This window comes from Oryx dammah, unplaced genomic scaffold, assembly GCF_014754425.2.
Source record: "Oryx dammah isolate SB20612 unplaced genomic scaffold, SCBI_Odam_1.1 HiC_scaffold_24, whole genome shotgun sequence".
NCBI lineage: Eukaryota > Metazoa > Chordata > Mammalia > Artiodactyla > Bovidae > Oryx > Oryx dammah.
Genome location: NW_024070208.1, coordinates 34,289,322 through 34,306,734, shown reverse-complemented (window position 1 = coordinate 34,306,734; position 17,413 = coordinate 34,289,322). Strand labels below are relative to the sequence as shown.

General features: G+C 46.2%; 1 protein-coding gene and 1 long non-coding RNA gene across 2 annotated transcripts in view; both read left to right on the top strand.

Moving 5' to 3' along the window:
- The window catches only part of TNFRSF19 (TNF receptor superfamily member 19), an 89,306-nt gene extending 82,440 nt beyond the window's left edge, over positions 1–6,866 (top strand). The window contains exons 6-8 of the mRNA XM_040266785.1: positions 3,931–4,095; positions 4,552–4,677; positions 5,321–6,866. Coding sequence (XP_040122719.1) covers positions 3,931–4,095; positions 4,552–4,677; positions 5,321–5,433 — 404 coding nt within the window. The 3' untranslated portion in view covers positions 5,434–6,866. The remainder of the gene's footprint in view (positions 1–3,930; positions 4,096–4,551; positions 4,678–5,320) is intronic.
- Positions 6,867–6,878: 12 nt separating this feature from the next.
- Positions 6,879–14,500, top strand: LOC120882951. The gene is made up of 3 exons (XR_005725620.1): positions 6,879–7,869; positions 8,956–9,361; positions 11,404–14,500. It is a non-coding gene; the product is annotated as an uncharacterized LOC120882951 (long non-coding RNA).
- Positions 14,501–17,413: the final 2,913 nt, after the last annotated feature.

Below are 17,413 nucleotides of genomic sequence, written 5' to 3'. Positions count from 1 at the left end.
AACATATATTTTAGAGTTGGACAGATCAGGCCTAAATCTTGATTCAACCGCCTGATGGTTGTTTAAGTGAAAACCCGTTTCTAGATTTATAGAGACATCTTCATCTGTAAGACCCTTGCTGTGGAGGATTGTCATGACATTTTGAAGGTGGGCAACATGGGGCCAGTCCTCTGCAGGTGTTTGGTGTGTGGTCTCTGTGATAACGTTGATGGTAATTTGTATGACTTTCTACCAAAAATATTCAAGGTCTCCTGTTGTTAGATCTCTAAATAATCTCGTCATTTTTTTCTGTCCCCCTTCAAGAAAATTAGAGATACCAAGGGAACATTTCATGCAAAGATGGGCTTGATAAATGACAGAAATGGTCTGGACCTAACAGAAGCAGAAGATATTAAGAAGAGGTGGCAAGAATGCACGGAAGAACTGTACAAAAAAGATCTTCATGACCCAGATAATCTCGATGATGTGATCACTAATCTAGAGCCAGACATCTTGGAATGTGAAGTCAAGTGGGCCTTAGAAAGCATCACTACGAACAAAGCTAGTGGAGGTCATGGCATTCCAGTTGAGCTGTTTCAAATCCTGAAAGATGATGCTGTGAAAGTGCTGCACTCAATATGCCAGCAAATTTGGAAAACTCAGCAGTGGCCACAGGACTGGAAAAGGTCAGTTTTCATTCCAATTCCAAAGAAAGGCAATGCCAAAGAATGTTCAAACTACTGCACAATTGCACTCATCTCACATGCTAGTAAAGTAATGCTCAAAATTCTCCAAGCCAGACTTCAGCAATACGTGAACCGTGAACTCCCTGATGTTGAAGCTGGTTTTAGAAACAGCAGAGGAACCAGAGATCAAATTGCCAACATCTGCTGGATCATCAAAAAAGCAAGAGAGTTCCAGAAAAACATCTATTTCTGCTTTATTGACTATGCCAAAGCCTTTGACTGTGTCGATCACAATAAACTGTGGAAAATTCTCCAAGAGATGGGAATACCAGACCACCTAACCTGCCTCTTGAGAAATCTGTATGCAGGTCAGGAAGCAACAGTTAGAACTGAACATGGAACAACAGACTGGTTCCAAATAGGAAAAGGAGTACGTCAAGGCTGTATATTGTCACCCTGCTTATTTAACTTCTATGCAGAGTATATCATGAGAAACGCTGGACTGGAAGAAACACCAGCCGGAATCAAGATTGCCGGGAGAAATATCAATAACCTCAGATATGCAGATGACACCACCCTTATGGCAGAAAGTGAAGAGGAACTAAAGAGCCTCTTGATGAAAGTGAAAGAGGAGAGTGAAAACGTTGGCTTAAAGCTCAACATTCAGAAAACGAAGGTCATGGCATCTGGTCCCATCACTTCATGGGAAATAGATGGGGAAACAGTAGAAACAGTGTCAGACTTTATTTTGGGGGGCTCCAGAATCACTGCAGATGGTGATTGCAGCCATGAAATTAAAAGACGCTTACTCCTTGGAAGAAAAGTTATGACCAACCTAGATAGTATATTCAAGAGCAGAGACATTACTTTGCCAACTAAGGTCCACCTAGTCAAGGCTATGGTTTTTCCTGTGGTCATGTGTGGATGTGAGAGTTGGACTGTGAAGAAGGCTGAGCGCCGAAGAATTGATGCATTTGAACTGTGGTGTTGGAGAAGACTCTTGAGAGTCCCTTGGACTGCAAGGAGATCCAACCAGTCCATTCTGAAGGAGATCAGCCCTGGGATTTGTTTGGAAGGAATGATGCTGAAGCTGAAGCTCCAGTACTTTGGACACCTCATGCGAAGAGTTGACTCATTGGAAAAGACTCTGATGCTGGGAGGGATTGGGGGCAGGAGGAGAAGGGGACGACCGAGGATGAGATGGCTGGATGGCATCTCTGCCTCGATGGACGTGAGTCTGAGTGAACTCCGGGAGATGGTGATGGACAGGGAGGCCTGGCGTGCTGCGGTTCATGGGGTCGCAAAGAGTCGGACATGACTGAGCGACTGAATTGAACTGAACTGATGTGGTTTTAGGGATTGCTCAAATTGTTTAGTCATGTCTGACTCTTTGGGCTTCCCAGGTGGCGCCAGTGGTAAGAAACTCCTGCCAATGCAGGAGACACTAGAGATGAGGGTTCGATCCCTGGTTTGGGAAGATCCCCTGGAGGAGGTCATGGCAACCCATTCCAGTATTCTTGCCTGGAGAATCCAATGGACAGAGAAGCCTGGCCGACTTTTCTGGCTTCTTTGGTCTTTCACAATGGACATGAGTTTGAGCAAACTCCAGGAGACAGTGGAGGACTGGGAGGCCCGGTGCCCTGCAGTCCATGGGGTCACAGAGTCAGACACGACTTAGTGACTGAACAACAACTGGACAGGTGGTGCACCAGAGAGAATCTGAAGGCTAGGGTCTAGTTCTCAAGCTGTCTCATTCTGATGACAGATTGGCCAAAGCCTAGTGTTGACTGGAGCTTGGTTACTTGATGCAAAATTTAAGCTACAGGGCCCAGTCTCACTCTGAAGTACACCATTTTCTCACAAACATGAATCAACCTCATGGTTTGGTTGCATGAGCAATACTCAAGTTTCCCAAGTTACTTACCATTCACTATAGCCCACACTTTTACTTGCGTTAGACATAAATTCCTATTCATGTGTTTATTTGTCACTGTTTACACAGCTGTGTTTGTTTATGTTCATACATCCTCTTGTGGATTTGCCCACTTATAGAGGCTGTTTTGAATCTAGGTTTCATCTCTATCAGGTCCGAGGTATGGTCTTTGTAACTTTCTGTGTGGTGAACATCTAATGTGTGCTGTTTGATTATGACATTATGTCTGCATAACTAGAAGCAATATTTTTATGAGTATTAAGCATGTTTACCAACAAATATCCTGTAAAAGGTATGATTGGATTATAATTCTTATTCATCCAGGTCCAAGCCATATGGTATTTGTGCCTTTCCCAGGAACAATGAGAAACGTGTATCAGGGTGGCCCAGAGTCATGGAGCCCGGATACAGCAGGACTCAACATCCCCAGTGACCGTTCTTGTTCTTGTTCCGGCTCTCGTGTTTTTATGGTTCAGTAACTCGACCCTGATGTTTCTCTGTGGCTCTGGCCTCGGGGGTCGTGGCCAGAGGAAACCTGGCCACAGTGGAGACTTTAGGGGTTAGGGTGGGGTGCTCCTGTGTGGCCGGGGACAGGGCGGAAGCCCAGGTGTTCCAGGTAGGCTTTAGTGCCTCGCAGCTCAGATGCTGGTAGCAGCCCGGCATCTCTAGAGCTGCTGAGTCCATCACGGTCAGCAGCAGTCACGCGGGCGAACGGGCCCTCAAAACGGGCTCCGTCCAGACGGAGATGTGTTGTCAGTGTGAAGTCATGGTGGTGTTAGCTTTTTTTTCTCCAAACCGTAGGTGTTGTTCAGTACTGTAACAGCGACAGTGTTAAAATAAAGTAATAATAAGAATGCTCACTGTCTCAGAACGTGGGGGCCCACGGTGAGGTTGTAAATAATCCAGTTCCTTGTTTGCCCCAAAAGTTGCTTTCCAGAGCACACCTCAGTTCAGCCTGCTTAAAACTGTGGAGAGTCTGATTCCAATTTCCAGAATGTTAAGTGCTTGTTCTGTGCCCTATGCTGCCGGGTGCCGGGGAGACAGAACACGGTGACAGACCCCCGTCTGGCAGACGGTCTGGTCCAGCGGGCCTGAGGACGTGTGTGTCGGGGTGGCACGTGGTTGCTGCCATGGAAGCAGAGGAGAGCTGCTGGTGGAGGTGTGATATTCCAGCCATGTCCCAGGTGGAGGGGGCGTGTGAGCTGCCTAGCACACCTTCCCTCCTCACCCCGATGTTGCCCGAAGGCCTCTGCAGGGGACCCCACGTGCAGTGTGTGCGTCCGAGTCTCCTGGGTGGTGAAGATGTGAGAATTCTGTCCCCGTGGTTTTCAGGTACCAGCAAGGTCAACCTGGTGAGGATCCCGTCCACGGCCTCCAGCCCGCGGGACACGGCCCTGGCGGCTGTCATCTGCAGCGCCCTGGCCACCGTGCTGCTGGCCCTGCTCGTCCTCTGCGTCATCTACTGTAAGCGGCAGTTCGTGGAGAAGAAGCCGAGCTGTAAGTCCTGAGCGCTTGCTGTGTCTTGGCATCCTGCTCAAGGGTGTTGATCGTCATCATTGTCCTCCGAGTGTCCAGCGAGGACCTGAGAGGCGCGTCTGGCTGCGGCCACGGGGGCAGAGAACGTGTGCAACTAGGCCTCCCAGGGGAGGCGCCGAGGGTGCGTCCGAGGGGCGGCATCACTTCACCGGGGCCTGGGGAGGCAGGGCCGCCCCCACCCTCCACAGAAACACAGTTCGTTCTAAGTTCTGGCAACACAAGGGCCCCCCATCTCGAGCTTTCTTGGCCGATTGTTTCGTTTCTCTGCCTTTTCGTAAGAAGAAGTATTTTTAAATGTGAACCGCAGCTGTCCTTTCCTCCCAAACTGCAGAAGCTGGGGTGGTTCTGGTCACGCTGTGGTGTTCCGGGCTTCCCCTGGGGAGCTTGTCTCGCTGACTGAATTCTCGGCCTCCGCAGGGTCCCTGAGAGCCCAGGACCTGCAGTGCAACGGCTCTGAGCTGTCCTGTTTCGACAGACCCCGGCTCGGCGCCCCTGCGCCCCGCGCCTGCTGTCAGTGCCTGCGGGACTCAGCCCAGGCCTGCGGTAAGTTCAGAGCTTGGGGTCCACTAGGAACGCAGGCCCCGAGGCCACAAAGAGTGCTCCTGCTCTGTTTTCCAGTTAAAGCTAATTGAGTTCAGTCATTCTCCCTCGTCCCCAGAGGTTTGGGGTGTTGTGCGTCTTTAAGTATTAATATCAAATAGAAAAGAAGCATTTCATTAAAATTCCAGGATTTCTCAGTAACCTTTAAAACAAGTTCGCCTTCATTTTGGTGTCAATTGATTTAAAGTAACTTGAACCTTTTGTAGAATAGGGTTGTCTGTCTCCTTTCTTGTCTGGTGGGTTCAAAGTGAAGCTGAACATGGCTGTCTTAGTGTCTTTCTGGGTTTCTTTTTCTTTTAACTAGCTTATTTATTTATTTTTGGCTGTGCTGGGTCTTGGTTGCTGCATGGGCTTTTCCCTGGTTGTGGAGAGCGAGGGTTACTCTCTTTTGTGGTGTGCAGGCTTCTCATTGCAGTGGCTTCCTCTTGTTACGAAGAAACGACTCTAGGGTTCATGGGCTTCAGAAGTTGGGGCCCCCAGGCTCTAGAGCACAAGCTTAGTTGTTGGGGCCCATGGGCTTAGTTGCTCTGTGGCATGTGGGATCTTCCCAGACCAGGGATCAAACCCATCTCTCCTGCACTGACAGGCAATTTTCTACCACTGACCCATCAGGGAAGCCCTGGATGTCTTACAGAAGAAAGAGGAGGGAGACCTGTGACAGGGTTTTCCACAAACCAGTGTTGCCTCTGGGATAATTGACAGAGATGGAAGTTCAGGGAAGTCTAGGCAGACCCCGGAGACACTGGGGTTCGGTTCCAGACCATCACAGTAAAGAGAATATTGCAATAAAGTGAGTCACGGGACATTCTGGGTTCCCTGGTGCATATAACATTATCTTTATGCTATACTGTAGTATATTAAGTGTGCAATAGCATCCTGTCCTAAAAAATAACATATAAACCTTAATTTAAAAATAATTTATTGCTGAAAAATGCTAACCATCATCTGAGCCTTCAGTGAGTCATACTACAATAGTCACATCAAGGTCCCCTGAGCACAGACCATCATAACAAATATAATAATAATGAAAAAGATCGAAATACTGTGAGAATTACCAAAATGGGACACAGAGACACAGAGTGAACAGATGCTGTAGGAAAAATAGTGCCCCTAGATTGTGAGACACGGGGCTGCCACTGACCTGCACTTCAGGAAAAAGCAGTAATTGTCAGGCACGACACAGCCAGGTCTGCCTGTAATTCAGGTGGACTAAGGTTTCTAACATGGGCAAAGGTCGGCAAAGGAACACTAACTTGCTTAACTTCTTGCCCCACCCCCACGACCTCACCTCCGCTGCACGGCATAATCAGGGTGGCCGCAGCCCTTCCAGAAGCCTGGCCTCTGCCCGCTCCGTCCTCACCCGTGTGTCCCCCGCCCCTGTGGAACACGGCACCTAGCAGTGTGTCGTCTCCTGTAACCATCCATGAGGTTCAGTGTTTCCCAATTTGGTGGCTGGCCCTCTCAGAACTGTCCGATCTTTCATTTCAAGACATTGAAGGGTTCAGCTTTTCAGTCTAACATTTGATATGGGAAATAAGGCATTTTTAAGCACAATTCTTTCTCCGCTGACCATTACTATCTGCATTTATTAGTTGACTTCCTAGGTAAGCAAAAACTTCCCTTTCTTCCCATTTATTCTTTCCTTTAATTACCGTGGACGCAGTGTCCCTGATAAAGGGGTGATGGTCCTTTTTAATAATTATTTATTTTGAGGCTCAGATTTTCCCAGGTTTGGCCAGAAGGAGTCCCTTCACCCTGCTCAGGTGTCATTTGGACATAGCTTTATTATCCTTTTAGCTTCTCTCTTATTTTCTGGCTCAGAAAGAAGTTCCAGGCTCATCTTGTATGTTCCAGCTGGAGCGCTAGAACCAGCCATTTCTACAGGGAATGGTGGTGCCTTTCTTTGAATAAATTTGAAATGTCCCACAGTGAGGGTGACTTGCTGAAATGATGGGCGGTGGATCCAGGCGCATCCCCGCAATCATGGCCTCATGAGACCAGGGCTGCTTCCGGATAGAACTGGCTGCAGGCCAGGCGGCCAGCCCTCTCAGCATGGCTTGCTGCTTCATCTCAGTGGCTAGCTTTCATTTTTAAAAGGGAAATGGTTCCATCATCTTCCTTTCCTTTTGATAAAAGAAAATAATTCATCATGGAATCTTTGGATGTGTGTGTGTATTAATATAATTTCCTCAAACCTTTCCTGTATATTTAATATGTGTGCATCTTGGCATTTGTCAGTATGCTTTACTGTGTTTATGGTTTATAAAATCAGATTTACATATGTCTGTGTGTATAGAGAGAGGAGTCTAGAAGGCTATTCAGAAATGTGGACAGTGTTTTGCAGTGTATAGAATTGGGAAAGATTTATTTTTCAATTTCTGATCTAGTCTCTCTGTTTTTAAAGTTTGTCTTCAATGAACGTGTATTGTCTTCATAACCAAAAATAATATACATATTGCTTCAGTGAACAGAGTAGTTAGTAAAGCTGTATGCACGAAGTCATTTCTTAAGCTACGTTCCTAGCAGTGAAAAACAAAGTGTGAACGTGTGTTGAGTTAGAGACTGTGGACATTCGCGTTCTGCCCAGCATCGCCCTGCCTGCTCGCAGAAACACTGTCCTTCCTGCCCTCGTCAGCCATGTGTGAAAGACTCATTTCATTTCCCCTCTCTTCGTGCCTTTTCAGTATTGTTTTCATTGCAGTGAAATTGACATCACATTAAGTTTACCGTTTTAACCATTTCCCAGTGAGCAGTTCAGGGACATTAAGCACATTCACCACCAGCATACCCAGAATGCTGTCCTGACCCCACACAGGAAACCCCCAATCTTCCCACCTCCAGCCCCTGGGGACCACCCTCCGGCTGCGCATCTCCAGGTCCTTCATAGAAGTGGTTCGTCATTTTTTAAGAGAAAAGAGAAAAAAATTAAACCTCATGGCCCATCCTCCTCAGAAATCACTCAAAGGGGAACAGCTAAATGTTCAGGTGCAGTGTTAAAGCCATGTAACAAGCCCTCCCTCCTACTTTCCCAGGGCCCGTCCACCTCGTCCCGTCCCGCTGCTGTGGTGGGACCTGCGGCATCGGCCGGGACACTCCTGGTTGTCAAGGGCACTGCAAGGCCACCCTTCAGGACAGGTAAGTGGGTGGGTCTTTCTAAAATATTTCTTTGTTTAATTGCTTGGCAGCGCTGGATCTTCGTTGCAGCACATGGGATCTGATTCCCTGGTCAGGGATCAAACCCGGGCCCCCGGCATTGGGAGCTCGGAGCTCTAGCCAGTAGACCACCAGGGAAGTCCCAAAGTTGTGTTTTTAATCAATATAATTTCATACTCCCTTGTGCAAATATACATCCTACTTATTTTCATTTCATGTAAAACTATGGGAACATCACTTTCTTAGTAGTATTAATGACATTCTAGACATTTAAGAGAGTGGGAACTTTGGAAAGAATTAAGTCTCTCAGGGTTACTTAGAGCCAATGCAACATTCTTTATACTGTATATCCTGCTGATTTTATTTTTGTCTTATATTCATGATTTGTAACACGTTTGTCATCTCTAATTAATTTTAGTATGCCACATACCCAGAGAATTTCAGAATAGTAGTCAAACTCAGTGAAGAACTAGGACACTCCATATTTCAGACGTTGGATTAAGTATAAATATAAGGAAATGGCAACCCTCTCCAGTATTCTTGCCTGGAGAATTCCATAGACAGCAGATCCTGGTAGGCTGCACTCCTCAGGGTCACAAAGAATTGGACATGACTGAGCAACCCACACATGTTGATTAGAAGAAGTAGGTATAGACATTGAATTTTATAGTAAATGGAGTAATTTAACTTACTGTACTGAAGCAAGTTTATAAAAAAGGAAGCACGAGAATTCTGACTTAATAAAATGTTGTTTATTTCACGTTGTTGTTCAGTTGCTCAGTCGTGTCTGACTCTTTGTGACCCCATGGACTGCCGCACGTCAAGCTTCTCTGTCCTTCACCGTCTCCTGGAGTTTACTCAAACTCATGTCCATTGAGTCGGTGATGCCATCCAACCATCTCATCCTCTGTTGTCCCCTTTTCCTCTTGCCCCCAGTTTTTCCCAGCATCAGGGTCTTTTCCAATGAGTTTCTTTCACCTAGAAAACTTGAAAGCATAGCTGGAGTGTTGCTTTATAGGAGGTTTTTCTCCCGATAGAGTACTTATACACTTTCAAACATGTGTCCAGAAGCACAGGTCCAGCGGGGGAGGCCATACCCACTTTCTTCGGGTCCCTGTCAAGGTCCCTCTGTGGTGAGTTCTCAGACGCCTGGCCTCTGATGCAGAATCCCGGAGGTGGTGACGACGTCTCCTCCTGTGACTCCTGCCCTGAGCTCCCTGGAGAAGACAGTCACTCTCTCGACCCAGAGAGCACAAGCTTGGCTTCCCTGGACTCAGACAGCCATCGGGGTCTGGTCGGTGGAGCGGGGCCAGTTCTAGCTCATCCAGAAACCTTTACAGACACTACTGATTTGTCGAGACTCAGCGACACGCTGCCAGAGCTTGTGCAGGCTCATGTCGTGCTCACTGCTGGAAGCCAGCTGGAGCAGGGGCGAGGAGATGCTCCACACCTGACCACACAGCCACCTGCCCAGGTGAGGCCCCCCCAATGGTGAATCTTGGGATGGGTGCAGTACTGACTCAGGAACACCCAGAGAGAACCAAGCTCTGACCCCAGAAAATGTGGGGGACCCTGGGGAGAAGGTCTTTACATCCTTCATACCTTCTTGTGTGTTATAGGAGAGTATGTTTACATTAAATTTCAGGAGTTACTTTTTTTTTTTTTGGTACTAACAACCCCACCCCTTTGAAAATAATTTATTTCTATTTTATTTTCAATGAAACTTTAAATTCCTACCCAGACACTCATTTATATTTTAACCTCTATTTATTCTTTTTTTCCCCAGCTTTATGGAGATAGAATTGACATATAACATTGTATAAGTTAAAGGTGTGCAGTGTCCTGATTTGATTTATTGCCAAGTACATCCTGGCATGTCCCAGTTGGCTGTTCATGTGGTAAAGAATCCACCAACCAGTGCAGGAGACATGGGTTTGATCCCTGAGTTAGAAAGATCCCCTGGGAGAGGAAATGGCAACCCACTCCAGGATTCTTGCCTGGAGAATCCCATGGACAGAGGAGCCTGGACAGCCACAGCCCACGGAGTCACGAACAGTTGGACACAACTAAGCACGCAAGAAATTATATATATATATATCAGATTTCTAACCTGTGATGCATTTGTTCCCCAAAATGTATTTTTATGCAGTAGTCTGCTTGTGGGTGGTTTAAGCCACCCAGAGTCTGACAGTGATAGTTATGGTGGTGGCGGTGTAGTCGCTCAGTCGTGTCTGACTCTTGCAACCCCGGGACTGTAGTTCACCAGGCTCTTCTATCCATGGGATTCTCCAGGCAAGAATCCTGGAGTGGGTTGCTGTCTCTTTCTCCATGTAGTTACGGTTCAGGATAAAGCAAGTAGGAGTGAGCAGCTTCCTTAGTCTGTGTGACTCAAATTTAGTCAAACTTTCCCTCAACACACCTCTCCAGAAGGGAAGAGGACTAAGATGTTGAGACATCACTTGCAAAGACGTTTGGGGAATGAAATAGCTTGTTCAATTATAGGAAAAGCTTTTGTGGGTGGTATTTTTTAACAAACATTTTAAATGTCAGCCTGAGATGTGGGAGGAATGGTAGAAAAGAGATGAGATGACCTGGGTTCTAGTTTCTCAATCTATTAAATCCTCTTTTTTTTTTCTCTTTTTATTGGCCAACTAAGTATAATTTGCCTTCCATAGTAGCATTTACATGGTTGGTATTATCATATCAGTTGACCAACATATTTGACAAAACTATCTTATTATTGAGAGAACCTCAGAAATTTCTATTTTGAGATAATCTGCTTAGACTTATGAAAAAAATTTACTGTAGATGTATCTGATATGTCATCAAGGCCAAATTAGTAGTAAGTTGATGAAAAGTGACTGCAGAAATGAGGGTTTCACGCACATATGATAATATGCAGTGGCCAGACCTCAGCCCCTCCCAAAGTGAGGTCACTGCCCTTTTGTGACAAGGGTCACACCTAAAGGCTGCTCCCTGCCAATGATGTTTGCCCTGTGACATGTATGAGTGTTCCAGGGAGGTCATTTATGAGAGAAGTCTCCTTCCCAAACTCTTTCTAAGCTTTCTCCAGTGGCATCACAGAAGTTTTAAATTCAAAGACCAAGAATGGCACTAATCATTAGCCATCTTTGTTCTTTGAAAGAATAAAGAATCCTAAAATCTTTGCCCATAGTTGCTTTAAAGAAGTGCGACACAGAACCAGGCTTGAAATGTTTGACAGGTTGAAAATCAGCAGCAGAACTGTCCATTGATATAGTTTCTTGGGGTTCATTTTCATCTAAGGGCTGTTTGCCCAGATAGAGTGAGTGGGTTGTTAGGAATTCTTTATTTTCATTCCCAGAGTACGTGGGTGCCTGATATTAGGATGCCGTAACAGGGTCTTCCTGTTCACGCGTCATTAAATTCACACGCACCGTTAGGAAAAGTGAAGCACCGTCCACCTTCACGGTCACAGTGTAGGGCTCCGGTTCCTAAGGTGCTGTGTTCAGCGCTCTCTTTGTGTCACCATTTCAGGGGGACGAAAGGACTTGCTTCTTTCTTCAGTGAAGTGTCCAGCAGAGCTTGCGTGTGGACTCGCTGCCGTCTGGACTTCTCATGGCTTCTGGGGAAAAAAGTGAATCTGAACTGACCTGATGTCATGTAAAGCTTCTGAGCCAGGCCCGCCATGAGCCAAAACCTCGAGGAATGGAGCCTCCAAGCTTTGCATCTTTTCCGCGCGAGGAGCGTCTGAGCGGGAGGCCAACTTCAGACACACAGTGGGCCAGGTTTGCAGCCTCCGAGCTTTGGGGTAAACGAGAAGCAGAAACAGTCACGCTTCTTTTCATGGTGGATGTGGTGGTTTGACGAGACTGAAGGCCCAGAGTATAACTTTTCATTCACACTCTCTGGAAATAATTTCGCATCTCCTACTAAAAGTCAATGTCAGATTGGTTACCTAGTTTTTACGTAGGATGGGTTCACAGGTGAGTGTTTCTATGTACTGGAGGTCACCTTTTCATCATCTGAATAATCAGCGTGGGAGGTTAGAATGGACCTCCCACGGCCTGCCTGAGTCTTGGCTCTTCAGATGGTGGCCTGGGAATCAGAAGAGATCAAATCTTACAGAATCGACACTTCTCCATCAGCCACTGTCTCATCAACCCCAGCTGAGTTAGTGACAGGAGGGGCCTGAGTTAGCGAACGTGGTTGGGAAAGGGCTACCCAACCCCCCCCCCGAGTTAAAAGCTCCTTAATCCTCATCCTAGATTAGCAGATTTCCTCAAAAATCCACTGATATGGAAGCATTTGTTACTCCTGTCCCTGGGACTGAGCTCAAAAGATCCAGATTTTCTGTTCTGTAGAAAAGCGGTATTTATAATAATCTTCTGTTTGCATCGTGTTTTATAATAAAGGCTCTAGAAATGCCAGCACATGGTATGTCCATGCTCCTGAAACACGATGCCAGGTGAGTAGTCTTAGGAGACGACTCTGTGTATAAGGACCAGGAGAACAAGCACAGCGAGGTGGACAGATTGTAACCGCTGTCGTGTCATCTGATCAGCACGTTACAGGGCTCCCTCCAATCTCCTAAGCTTGGTCAGCACAGCAGTTTCCACTGCAGCCCAGCGACACTGAACTGAAGAGTGCAGTGCTTCTACGAAGGCGATCCACCCCCGCCACCTTGGTTTTGACGTACTAGAATTTGCTCTGCAGCTAAGACAGAAACCCAGCTCAGTCATGAACCAGGGGACGGCTCCTTAGCTCTTCATCTCTGCACGCTGGAGAGGATTTATTTGAGCAAGATTTCTTTCTTTTCCTACCATGTTCCTAATCAGTCCTGGCTGTTGCCTTTTAAGTGATGTCTATTAGCTTTGTTCCATTTGCCCTTAAAAAAGACATAAACCTTCAAACATCCATGCGTTACAGAATGCTCACATATTTTGTTTCCGAGTTGCTCCTCCGAAATCAGCATCTTCTCCTGACCTTCCATGTGAGCACTGGAGGCAGTTGCCGGCGGTCCAGTGGTTAGGATTCAGCACTTTTACCGCCAAGGGTCTGGGTTCATTCCCTGGTCAGGGAACTAACATCCCACAAGCCACATGATATGGCCAAAAAAAAAAAGAAGTTTGGAGTGAGCATTAGAACTCTGCCTTTCCCAGGACACTGTTACGTCTCTCGTATTACCCGGTGCTTTTCTCTCTTGCATTCATGAGCTCTCACAAGGTGCCCCCTCATCTTCCTCCATCCACAGCTCAGGCTCCCTGCAAAGACGCAAGCTCACCTGGGTTCGGTGTGTTGTATGTGTGACCTCCGTTCCTTGGACTGAAATAGCGTCTCACGGTAACGCATAGCCTTTCCCGTCTACCTGGTGCCCAGCCAGAGTTAACTGACTTTGTTTTTTTCTCTTCCGTTTTTTTTTAGTCTAAACCAATGATTCTTAAGCTCTGGCATGCACCAGCTCTTCTGAGATGTGCCTTTAGGAAACTCATGCAAAGTACTTAGAATTTGAGCACAAGAGGGTCAGGAAAATGCAGATTTCAGCTCAAGTCACATATGCTGTAGTCTGCAATCCAATCACTTTTGTTACAACAGGGTAGACCAGGGCTGCGTTCCTTTTTTCTAACCAGAGTATATCTTCCATGTGTAGAGCCCTCATTAATGTCAAAGGCAAACACTTGGAGGAGAAAGCTAAGATTGATGGAAAAAAGGCTCTGGCTCCAAATCTGGAAACATCACTTTTGAAAAATAGAGATATTATTGTTGTTGTTGTTTAGTTGCTAAGTCGTGTCTGACTCCTTGTGACCCCATGGGCTATAGTCCACGAGGCTTCTCGATCCATGGGGATTCTCCAGGCAAGAATACTGGAGTGGGTTGCTATTTCCTGCTCCAGGGGATCTTCCCAGCCCAAGGATTGAACTTGCATCTTCTGCATTTGCAGACAGATTCTTTACGGCTGAGCCACCAGGGAAGCCCAGTAGGGAAAATTAGGGTTACAAATGGATTTTATTTGATACAACATTTGAAAAAATCCTGGGTTATTTTAATCAAGATGAAGACATTGTCCTATCACATACTATGGGAACAGACAATGATGTTATATCCTGTGCTCTTTGTAAACACTGGAAAGGACAGTCCAGCTGGCATCTCATATCATTGGAATATTGGCAGCACTCAGATAAAATCAGCTGCTGGCATGCCAGGAAATCAGCATCAGGTGATAACAGGACTGGGCGTGTGAATCCTTGCTACTTTCTGCACCACAGAAACTCACCAACAAGGATGAGATGAGGATTGGACAGCAACCACAGAAAGGCATGGATTTTCTGATTTTGTGTATATGGAATATATTTTTCAAATATAGATTTTTCTACTTTAGATAAAGTGTTCATGTTGCTGTTACTTAGGTCAAGCACTGTTGTCTGTGCTAATAAAAAAAAAAAGAAAAAAAAAAAAAAAAGGAAAAAATCCCATCATTGCTTTAAGGCAGTTGGCTTACATCCATTTAGACCTCATCTTGACTATTTTGCATACTGGAATTTATGAATTTGTAAATGTTGGTTTTCTTACGCAACTAGTTTTGTAAGACCTTTTTTTTAATTTGTGAATAAAATTGTTACCTTGTATTCCTGTCGACACATCTGGTGAGAAAATGATGGATGGTGTGAATGCAGCTGTGTTCCCCTCCTGCTCCCCATGGAGGGTCTCACTAAGACTGTGTCCTCCCCACGACCCCTCTCCGGACCTCTGACCTCTGAGGACTTAGAATCCTCCCCAGTGACCTGGTTACATCTCTCAGGCATGAGGCGGGAAAAGCTACTAAAAAATGTTCTAAGTTATCTGAGAGGCTTTAGTATGATTTTATCATGATCTCTTTTTTTTTGGTCCTTCGTTTTGTGACACCAAGTGAGAAGGTCTGAAGAAGAAATTCTCCATTCATCCTCTTTGGAGGTCAGTGGGGCTGGGGGAAAGAGGGGCTCCCCTGGGGCAGCAGTGGTCACCTCAGAGCCTCTTTCCTCTTGGTTCCTTCCCTTCTCCTTTCTCAGCCCCCTCTTCCTCCCCTCAGTAAAGCTTTGAAAGCTGTTCCTAGATTTTGAGAGGACTTTAGACTTCCTGAGCAAAACATGGATTATTCATTTTTTGAATTTAATTTTTATCTTAGAGTTGATTTCCAATGTTGTGTTAGTTTCAGGGATGCAGCAAGGTGATTCAGTTATACATGTATTTATTCTTTTTCAGGTTCTTTTCCAAAAAGAGAGCTTCCCTGATAGCTCAGTTGGTAAAGAATCTGCCTGCAATGCAGGAGACCCTGGTTCAATTCCTAGGTCGGGAAGATCCCCTGGAGAAGGGATAGGCTACCCACTCCAGTATTCTTGGGTTTCCCTTACGGCTCAGCTGGTAAAGAATACGCCTGCAATGCAGGAGACCTGGGTTTGATCCCTGGGTTGGGAAGATCCCCTGGAGAAGGGACAGGCTACCCACTCCAGTACTCTGGCCTGGAGAATTCCATGGACTGTATAGTCCATGGGGTCACAAAGAGTCAGACATAACTGAGCGACTTTCACTTTCCAAAAATAGGTTATTTAAAGCGTCACCATGTTCTCTCAGCTCACTGTTCAGTGTCCCTATGGACCCCATAAGGGAAGCACACTCATCACCTTCTTTCCTCTTTCCCAGTGTCCATACAGACTGAGGCTGGGGGCTGGAGGCTGGAGGTGCCTCCAGCTCTCTAAGGAAGGCAGCTCAGATCCAAGCAGGGTCCCACAGGGGGCCCGAAGGACTCTGCCGTCACTTAAACGGTACACATGCGTGATGACCACCATGATGAAGGTCGGTTGGCAGTTGCCTACTTGTCCTTCTGAACTTGTCTCTTTGTTCCATTTCAACTTGAGCAGCTGTCATTTAAAAATATATATTTGGCACCTGATCAGGTATTAAAATATAGCTTAAATGTACCATTTGGTTATCTTGAAACTAAATGGCAGTCTGAGAATTTCCAAAATCTTCTATAATTTCTAAGACATTTCAAGATTCAAAAGCGGTCATTATGCAGAGTCAGCAGAGGAAGGTCAAAGCTTTCTTTCTGCCCTCCGGATTCCGGCAGGCAGCGGGTCCTTTCACAAACCACAGTTGCCTTTGAAGTGGTGTGATTTATGGCTGCTTTCAAATCATCCTCTCCAAGAGCCTCAAATGTTAAAAACTTAACCAGCAAAACACTTTCTCTGGAGCCATGGGTGGTCTTCCGAGCCAGGTTTCAATGATTCATCTGTAAAAATGGAGGATTTCTTTTTATCTTAATTTCTAACAGCATTAACTATTCCTGTTTGAGACAGAAAGAGCTGTGTTCTCTCTGTTTTGTTTGGGGTTGAGCATAGCCAGCAGGGCCCTGCAGAGGCATCTCCTCCCTGGGGTGGACTATTTACAGTCAATAAAAGATCTGAGAAAAGGCTGGTGATCCTTTAATTGCAGGTGAAGGGAGGCAGGTGGCCCATGCCTGGCACATGTCCCCCGCGTCCCCCCGGTGTATCAGGTAAGAGCCGTCTCCCTTGAAACCTAATCAGGAATCTAATTCCTCCCAGAGGCCTGGCTCTGAAAAGACGCTGTTTCCTGTGTCAGGCCTGCCTTCTTTCCTTCAACGTATAGTTCTAGAGTTATATGGTGCTGCTGTTTAGTTGTTAAGTCGTGTCTAACCCTTTGCAACCCTGTGGACTGTAGCCCACCAGGATCCTCTGTCCATGGAATTCTCCAGGCAAGAATACTGGAGTAAGTTGCCATGCCCTCCTCCAGGGGCTCTTTCCCAACCCAGGGATCGAACCTGGGTCTGTTTGAGCCAGCAGGGAAGCCCTGGGCACAGTCTGTAGCTCCACGTGTATAAATGTTGGTTTTTCTCCAAAATTGAACCCAGTGAGTAGAGTTACCCAACCAAGGATATGCCCGCTTTGGAGGCAACTCTGAAAGATGCACTTGAAAGAAATCTTAAGTAACAGCAGCATTATCAGAATAATGAATTGTCCAACCAAGGAACAAACATCTTTGAAGTTAATGATATTTAGCTGAATATTCAAGGCTTGTTTTTCTTTTTACTCCCAATACTTAACTGCTAGACCTTGTGTGCCGGACATTTCTGTCAGACGTGATGAATATGCTCAAAGCAAGATTCTTCGCTTGGGGACCCACATGTGACATTTGAAAGCAGCTCATGTCTTCTTCAGCACATTTACATCTGTTTTCTCATTTGACTTCAGGTCTGTCCTACGAGCAGAATTACGATCTTCCTCTTACAGAGAGGGAAATGGAGATTCAAGACAGTAAACACCAGTCTTACAGTCAGTGAATGGTAGGAAGTGGTAGAAAACATGGGGAAAAGTTTTCAGCCAGTAGTGGTGGAGCTGGGATGTGAACTTTGGATTCCAATCTCATAGCCACGATCCCCCAGCTGTGGAAGTAACCACAGAGTCCTCCACACTGCAAGATGGGGAGTAGGGATCCCAATTTCTGGCCGCATTTGTGTGGGCTGAAGGCACGGGCTCTTGGCTTCATCCTACAG